Consider the following 9,317-nt stretch of genomic DNA (forward strand, 5'->3'; position numbering starts at 1 on the left):
GTTGAAGCTACCTGGTGAGTTTTTCAAAAACACGGGGGAACTTGGTGAAAAACTATTGTATTTATATGTAAATTGAAGATCAAACACCCAAATACATGTCTTAGACACCATGCAAAAAACGAATGGAAAGACTCGGGCTCTAAAGGTATGATGAGTAACTAGTAGTACTGTATAATGTATAGCCAATTCTAACAATATTATTAGCATTAAACGTTGTCCAAATGATTCCCGGTGATTGATAATTTTGTGGATGATATTAAAAAAAGGCTTATTGAGTTGGCCTTTGATTTATTACATATGTTATATAATTCCATTATCATTATTTGAAAAACAATGCTTATTTGACAGAAATAAAATAAAAATTGTGTCATATGTACTCTATTATTTAATAGTCATAATTAGTCATTGTTTACCATGTATTGTTTTTCAGCTTAACGAACTTGAATTAGCGAAAACTGAGATGATTGACGTGAAAGAAGAAAATGTAAGGTTAAAGAAGATGTTAGAAAGAATTGAAAATGACTACAGATCACTGCAACTACGCTTCTTTGACATCCTCCAACATGAACGATCACCTTCAATAACAATGTCCGAGAATAAATCTTTGACAACTGAAACACGTAAAGAAGAAGAAGAAGAAGAACCCGAAGTTTCACTAAGCCTAGGCTTTCAAGTTCTTAACAAGCGCAAGAAGGATGATAACAATAATACTAATAGTAGCACCTCTAGTGTAGTTAAAGAAGATACAAAATTAATGAGTGAAGGACTTTCACTAGGCTTCGGACGCAAATCTCCACCAACAAGTGATTTATCCGATAAGGAATCGGGTAAAAGCACTGAGATCGACGATGCAAAAGAAGATGGTGTAGGAGATACTTGGCGTCCAAGTAAGCTGCTGAAGACAATGAAAGATGGTGTAGAGGAAGACGAGCCTTCACAACCAAACATCACCAAAAGAGCTAGGGTTTCTGTAAGAGCAAGATGTGATACACCTACGGTATGTTAATATATCTTGCAAATTGCATTAAATATATAGTTGTTTGTTATCATTTTCTATTTCCAGTTTTCGAGTTTCTCTTTTACAGAAAAAAAAACTATACAAACATGGAAATTTGAAAAGTCAAACAACTTTTTTGTCATCAATAATGTCAAAATAAATATGATTATAGTGATTATTTTTAGTTTATTATGCAGCCAATATCAGTGTATAGTTGGAATAAGATTTTAAAAACTTAATGTAAATAAATGCAATGCAGATGAATGATGGATGTCAATGGAGGAAATATGGGCAGAAAATCGCGAAAGGAAATCCATGTCCACGTGCCTACTATCGTTGTACAGTAGCACCATCATGTCCAGTTAGGAAACAAGTGAGTTCTTTTTCTCTTCGTCTCCAAACGATAAGATGAAGTACGTATATCTAGGATAAACAGGCTAGGATACATGCATCGGTAAAAATTATTAAAATTCCACATCTCATTAATGTGTCTCTTTGATGTTGGACGAATGAGTTGGAGTTTTTGGTTTCTATGAATTTTGAAGTTCAATGGATAAATTCAAATTAATAGAGGAAAAATAACGAAAATATGATTATTTCCTCATAAGCCACTATCTTATATATTCAAGTGATGGAGAGATGAACATGATTGACGCAACTATTAGGAAGGGCCTATAAAAATTATCCTCCAGGACAATTATTTGTAGATGAAGGGGACCAAATAAATACATGCATGCTTACTAATTGCTGCATTGAAATTTATATACTTCCATACAAATAAATAGCTATAACTTTCTAATATCGTTCCTTCTACTTAAATTCCAGGTGCAAAGGTGTTCCAATGATATGTCTATTCTAATAACTACATATGAAGGAACCCACAACCACCCACTTGCAGTGGCTGCCACGGCGATGGCTTCCACAACCTCAGCAGCAGCTTCAATCCTTTTGTCCGGCTCATCAACCTCGCAAGCTGGCCTTAGCTCTTCTGCTCCTTCTACAATGATCACCACGAATCTCAATGGCCTCAACTTCACCCTTTATAACAACTCAAACACCGGACAATTCAATTTACCAAGCTCTTCTTCACCTACACCACCAACAATCACCTTGGACCTCACTTGTACTCCTCCTTCACATTTCAATAAAACATCACACATCACCTCCAATAATTTCCTTCAATCACCATCTCATTACTCTTCAAGAAGTCTAGACTTCTCTTCAGAAACAAAAACTATATTTCCAATTTCTTGGAGCAATACTAATTCCTTAAATTATGGGTTGCTACCCTTGAATAAACCTCCAATGGGATCCATTAATTTTGGAAAACCAACCCATAATGAACCAATTTTAAGCCATGCTAAATTTTTGGAAAGGATAAACCAAGCTACAACTTCTTCCTCCTCTTCTCAACAATTATTGACAGAAACATTAACCAAAGTGCTTACTTCAGACCCAAGTTTCCAATCTGCAGTAGCTGCTGCAATTTCATCGATGGTGGGAAGTAACAACAATAACATTACCCATATAAATCGTGCAAGTTCTGAGAGTTCGACACAAAACTTGAAATGGGTTGATCAAGTTCAGGGAATTTCAACTAGTCCCTTGTCTCATCATCATCAAAATGGTAAAGGTTGCGCACCAACTTTCTTAAACCAGCCAACGTCATCAACATCAAAGGCTCAGTCTGCACGAAACTTTATGTTTCTACAACCTCCATTTCCTTTCTCCTTGTCTAAAAGCTCTTCTTCAACAAATCTTAGAGACTAGGTTAAGTAGATATTGTGATATATTAACTTAAGGATTGAAACCCTTACTTGATTCATGATTTTTTTGCATTACCTATACCTTGGAATTAATCATGACTTCCACCTTTGAGAAAACGAAAATAGGAGTTTATAGATAATTTGAATGACCGTGATGTAATTAACCTTTTTCCATCTGTACGTACTGTTTGTTTTTAGTTAATTGATTAACATTTTGGCTAGCTCTTTTTTAGTCTTCAATTGATCAAGCCTCGTTCAATATATGAACTCCATAATCCCTATATCTCAAAACTGTTCAAATATATGAATCAGAGTAGTATTAAGTTAGTCTTTCTTATTTTTAGTTAGGTTGTTTGCATTGCTCGGTATAATTTAGACAATTCAATTAATGAAAGTGGGTCACTAAGTGTGCGTGTAGTAAGCCACACATCATGTAGCACTCCTCATCTCTAGTATTAGTTGCTTTATTTTAGGAACAACATTTTATTGTAGCCTATTTAACATGGCATCTTTCATTGATTCAAATGAAGCATGTAGTAGTTTTAATTTGATTCCATGATTATTTTTCTATTTTTGCATTCTTATTTCCAACAATTTGGTATCAAAGCCAGGTTAAATCCCAAAGAGGGAGAGAATACGAAGTAAGTCATTGCAGACCATGTTATGTTTTATGAATAAATAAAAATTATGATTAGTAAACCATTATGGTAAGAGTAATTGATGATGATTATGTGCATTATGATAAAGAAAAGTGCTTTACAAGGTCATGTGGAGAGAGGTACTCTGAAACAATTGTGTTGCTGATAATGTGCATCAACAAGATTGATTAGGTGATGAAATGTGAATCACAAATTATCATGTCATCAAGATATTATGAAACTTGACGAGAAGTGCGTCAAGCTAAGTGAGTGAGTTCACGAAGGAAATTGTTTGGGAAAATGTCAAAATAAATGAAGGCTATGAGCTTTGAATTAAGTGGACATTTTTAATTATTGATTCAAAATATCTTTTAAGTTGCGTTGAAATAAGCCCTACTAAAAAGGGCCACTTTATGTTACCCCCTTTTTCCTTCCATCACCGACCGTTTAAGACCGTAGCCTTAGGGAAACAAAATTTCAGAGGCACATTAATTAACTTAACGACGGCTTGAAACTATCATTGTTTTTCAACGACTGTTAAATAGTTGTTGTATCCTTTACAAGCAGTCGGTGTTTACCGACGGCTTACCGCGGACGCTGTTTTAGTAAGAGCGATGGTTTCTAACCGTCGCTGTTAAGCAGTCGTTGTTTTAGCATTTTCTTGTAGTGGATTTGGTTCAATTTACCCAAGAAGTTGGCCTAAAGGTTTAGAGAGATGACTAATTTGTTGGGCAAGTTGGGTCATCTGATTCCCCATCAATTTATCATGAGAATTGATTTGTTGGAGAGAGTTATTGAAGAATTCATTTTGCTTGGCTTGATATTCAACTTGCTTTGCCTGAGAAGAAGCTCAATTCTCCATGATAGTCTCAAGGTTAGATCGAGAATAGGAGGATGAAGAGTTGAATGGTGGCCTTTGTTGGAAACCGGGTGGTTGGGAGTAAGTGGTGTGTATAGGTTGGTTGGTTATTTTTGTAAGAGAAATTTGAATGATTCTTCCAACCTGGGTTATATGTCTTTGAGTATGGGTTGTTTGTGGTCTTGTGTTTGTGTTCAGGAGGGCATTAGCTTGTTCAGTTATCGCTCACATGGTGTTGTATTGACACTCATTCAATGAGTGACCTTGCACTTCATAAATCTCACAAACAGGTGTTATTGATCCGCTACTCAAAACATGCACAATGTTAGTTAAAATAGCAATAGCATCAACCTCATACTTACATCCCCTTTTAGGGGTTCCGCGAGACAGACTCCAATCATTTAAATAATTGTTAGCTGCCCTAGCATCCAACAATGTTTTCGCAGTTTCTGGAGTTTTGGCCTTGAAAGTACCGCCAGATGCGGCATCAATAGAACTTCAAACGTCATGCTTCAGAACATTGCAAAATGTCTGAATGAATAGCCACTCAAGAATGCCATGGTATGGACATTGTCTTTGCAAAGCCTTGTATCTCTGTCATGCCTCATAGAGAGACTCCAATACATGTTGTTTAAAACCAAATATCTCATTTATGAAGTAGGAAGTTCTCATAGGAGGGAAGAACTTGTAGAAAAAGGCCTTTTTCAGTTCTGCCATGTGGCAATCTTCCTCACTTCTTCTTCTTTCAACCATTCTTTTGCTTCGTCCCTGAGAGAAAAAGGAAAAGCACAATATCGAATCAAATCATCAGAAATGATCAGTAAGTTAGCCAAATGATCAGTAGGGCTCTCTTTGGGTGTTCCCGCATAAGAGTCCTGTGAGATGAACTGAATAAATTGTGGCATGAGCTCGAAATGTGTAGTAGTTGTAGTTGGTCTGGTAATGGTGGTCGTGGTTTCATCGGGCATAACATATTACCATAGAGACTTTGGTGGTGCTTCGTCTCCCATTATTGATTCTTGTTGTTGTAGCTTCGGTTTCACGATCAAGAGTAATTGGATATTGTGAAAAATTGCTACGAGTGCGCATGCAACAAAAAACACTGAAAGAAAAGAGATCAAACAACAAATAGAGTAATAATGATCGAAAAAATAAGTTTAGCTAAATAAATCAAAGATAAAGTAATATAATATCGTTAGTCCCCGACAACAGCGCCAAATGGGCCCAACCTATGTCAAGTGCGTTTGTCAATCACTATGCAATGCAAAATCTGCAATGCGCTTCAGATCACAAAAACAATAGAATTTTCTGTAGGACAAGTTTACGAAGAGGAAAACAAAAAACCGCTCCTAGTAGTGATCCCATCATGACATTCCTGGCACGCCAAAGAAGTGATCCTAGCACTGATGTTTTAGATATAGGTTATTGGCAATTTCTCACTCCGTCCTCTATTAGTTACCCCTTTCTTTTGCACAAAGTTTTAGAAGAAATAATGCTGTGGGTCATAGAAAGTATGAGAAACTATTATTTTATATTAAAGTTGAATTTATGTGTGATGAAAAGTTTGTGGTACCATTCCAAAAACAGCAAAAAAAAGAAAGGGGTAAACTCTAATAAGGAACACCCTTCAAAGGAATACAAGTAAACTAATAGAGGACGGAGGGAGTATAAGAGAAAGCAAAGGTGCCAATGACAATAAGCCAAAGCAAGAAAACACAAGTTTGATGTGAAAGCCACCATTAGTATATGTTCTACAAACACAGCTGTAAATTAATTATAAATTCAGTAAAAAAACACAACTCGGTGAAATACTGAGAATGACGATGTTCGAAGATAAGAGTTCAACATTTTTTCATATGTATGGGAGCTGACTAAGTTCCATGCCGGTCCACCTAGATTTATATGCATTGTCATGGTCAATATACTTACCGCAGAACCGTTGACTTCGTCATATCGATTTCACTAGGATACCAAGACGGTACTCCTCCCTGGGCCATTCTCCATGGCCTGGGCTTGATCCAATTTCTATCTAAATGCGCCTATGGGCCTAAAGATAAACATCTATAGAGGAGAAAAGTATATTCTAAAAGGATATACTTACGTCCAACCAATAGGAGCAGAGTCGTACTTGAACAATGACTCTTGTCGGTTCCTATAAATACCTCGTTGATCTGAGTCATAAGGTGCGTTCACAAACACAATATACTCTACTTGAGAGCTACCAGTTTACCCATTACTAACTTAGGCATCGGAGAGGCGTTCCTCGGATCAAACCCCGAGGTTAGCTTACGTGTTCTCTTTTGCAGGAAACCAAACCGGCTTGTACACGAAGAATATACCGGTTCACACCCTACCATTTATTCCATACCGGAACAATTGGCGCTAGAAGGAGGGGTGAACTATACTAATAAGTCTAAGCCACAATTCTACCAGCGAAACCACTCTCATGGATCCTAATCAGAATTTTGGGATGTCGTAAACTTACGAAAACAACATCCCTATAGGGAAAGAACCACCAGGGTCCTCAACCCCGATACCGGCAATTGGATTGCCCAAACCGCCCACTGATAAAGGGAAGAAAGTTGCTGAGACCCCTCAAACGAATATCTTCGAGACGCTCCAGCACATGTTCACTCCATAACAGCTTAAGAGTGCCGCGGAGGTCTTTCAAGCGATGGCTAGCCAGATGCCACCGATCGATCCAACCGACAAGCGTCCTTTGAGCAGAGCCCACAGCCCAGTGAGAAAGATGCGCTCACTAGGGACGGGTCGTCAGGGTGGTCAAGGCCGGAATGACCAGGATCAGGTGGCCGACTCCAAGACCCCCACTGAGCAGTCTGGGGAGGAGGAAGAAGAGGAGGATGAGGTGCAAGAAACGGAGATCCAGCAGTCAAACCAGCCCAGAAAAGGAGGCGAGTACAGACGTAGGGCACCGGTATCCCTGAGAAATTAACCTTTCTCCACGGCCATCCTTCAAGAGCCCATGGAAAAGATCAAGATGCCGACATGCAAATGCGACGGCAAGACTAATCCGGAGGATCACATATCGGCCTACGAGGGACACATGCTGCTATACGCTGATACCGACTCGTTATGGTGTAAGGTTTTCCCTTCTACGCTAATTGGGCTTGGCCAAACATGGTTCAAGAGCATACCACCGGCAACTGTCTTCGACTTCCGCCAGTTCACATCCATGTTTGCTACCCACTTTGTCAGTAAGAAGCGTAGGGACAAAACTACTCGCGAGCTTATGTCCATCAAGCAAGGAGACTATGAAAGCTTGAGGAATTATGTATAGGGCGTTTCAACGCGGAAGCCGTCACCATCCCCAGCCTGCAGCAGGAGGTGTCAGTCTTAGCCCTGATGACAGGTTTGAAAGAAGGAACTGCCTTCAAAAGTTACTTAGGCCGCAAAAAGCTAACGAGCCTAACAGAAGTCTTCAAAAAAATTCTTGTATATTTTGATCAAATCTTCATATAAGATCCATCATTTGCTCTACGCACACTTGTTGTAGAAAATCTTTTCATTTAACATATTATTTAGCATCTTGCAACTGAATACAAATAAGAAAAAATATTAACACAAACATTAGTTTCTTTATTTGAATAGAAACAAGATCGTCTATAAAATAGTACCTTAGTTTAATTTACATTTGAAGAAATCAAATGGAGCTTGAGATGCTATATGGTATACGTCCAACGGTCCAAGTATGTAAAGTATGATTTGGATAGGGAGACGGTTGAATGGATTTGACAATGAGAGAGAGTGCCTCTTCATGTTTAATACTTAAGCTTCTTAGTAATTTTAGTGGAGTTGAGAGAAAAAAAATTATCCTTTATATAATATGATTCAATTTGTATAATAACTTGAAAAAGAGGTGATGTCAATTGTCATGTACTAAAACTTCTCCAATTACAAACACTAAATTTGTGGCTCAAAAAAATCTCCTAAATATGATGCCTTAAAAATCGAAAAAAATATTAAAAGAATTCCCTTAAGTAATCAATAGATTGTCGTTTTTATGAAAGAAAAGGGTGTCATTTTTAACTATAGAAAATCGGACAACAGGGAAATGCTTTGAAATTAAAGAAACTATAATATATGACTTGATTCATATGGCGCACCCAATTGGGAGGGTTTCTTCCTAGTTTTCTAGAGAGAGTTTGTTCCCTCTAGGTTTTTCCTTGGGAGGGTTTCTTCCTAGCCTCTGCGGCTAGGGTTTTCACTTTTTCAAAGCTTTCTCCTTCTCTCTTTCTTCCTCCTCTTCTTCCTTCATCCTTTTCTTGGGGGCTACCACTGGTATCTTAACCAGTGGTAAGCCCCGAAAAATCCTATTTATTTGCTTTCAATAAAAGTTCCCATCTTTTAGATGGTGATTTTTTCTACTATGTTGATTGTGTTGGTTTTTGAAGAATTAGGGTTTCACAACTTCTGTAAAATTATGGAAGACTATTGGAGTACGTTCATCCCAAAATTTCCGCATCTGCAGATCGTATGCCGAACCAGAGCGAACTCACAGATTGCATTGCTTCAGATGAAGATTTTTATTAAGGCAAAATTAAGTCAAATCTGCAATGTTTACATTTCTAGGGTGATATGTATTTTTATTAGAATTTTATGTTTTTCAAAAATGGCTTGTAAGTGCCGTTTGGCGAAATATTAATGAAATCCCTTTTCTTTCCGTATATGGCGCACCCAATTTCTTTCATTTATGTTAACATAGGTTTCCAAAACAAAAGTGCTTACCATTCAATTTCTCAACTAAAAAACATGTGATATTATAAATTGCCTTAAATATTTACATTAACATATAAGTATAAGATATGTAAGATTTATATGACATAATACTAAATTAAAGTGACAAATTAGGGTCAAAGAAATAATTCTGAAAAAATAGGGCCCAAATAATATTGCCTATCAATTATATACTTCTAAACTTTTAATAACCGAGGATATTTAGAAGTATGTATATATATAAGAAGTTTATAATAAAGAACTATACAAATTTTTACATGGCCCAATTAGGTCGAATTATGGTTATGGTCATTTTATTAGAT

The 9,317-nt window shown here is 37.1% G+C and overlaps 1 protein-coding gene and 1 non-coding gene across 2 annotated transcripts; both read left to right on the forward strand.

The window, feature by feature from the left end:
• Positions 1-439: 439 nt before the first annotated feature.
• LOC104906298 (probable WRKY transcription factor 72) lies at positions 440-3,069 on the forward strand. Its single transcript, XM_010695035.4, has 3 exons — positions 440-997; positions 1,257-1,370; positions 1,823-3,069. Exons 1-3 carry the CDS (start codon positions 461-463, stop codon positions 2,765-2,767), a joined length of 1,596 nt encoding a protein of 531 aa, XP_010693337.1. The 5' UTR covers positions 440-460; the 3' UTR covers positions 2,768-3,069.
• A 1,745-nt stretch (positions 3,070-4,814) lies between these two features.
• LOC125495292 (small nucleolar RNA R71) lies at positions 4,815-4,920 on the forward strand. The gene has a single exon (XR_007271931.1). It is a non-coding gene; the product is annotated as a small nucleolar RNA R71 (small nucleolar RNA).
• The last annotated feature ends 4,397 nt before the right edge of the window (positions 4,921-9,317 follow it).

Source organism: Beta vulgaris, chromosome 2 (assembly GCF_026745355.1).
Source record: "Beta vulgaris subsp. vulgaris cultivar EL10 chromosome 2, EL10.2, whole genome shotgun sequence".
NCBI lineage: Eukaryota > Viridiplantae > Streptophyta > Magnoliopsida > Caryophyllales > Amaranthaceae > Beta > Beta vulgaris.

Excerpts from the sequence above, each read along its gene's own strand:
- LOC104906298 (XM_010695035.4), top strand. The coding sequence starts at position 461 with ATGATTGACGTGAAAGAAGAAAATGTAAGGTTAAAGAAGATGTTAGAA. Across the intron at positions 998-1,256 it reads CAAGATGTGATACACCTACG|ATGAATGATGGATGTCAATG; the intron begins GTATGTTAATAT and ends AATGCAATGCAG. Across the intron at positions 1,371-1,822 it reads CATGTCCAGTTAGGAAACAA|GTGCAAAGGTGTTCCAATGA; the intron begins GTGAGTTCTTTT and ends CTTAAATTCCAG.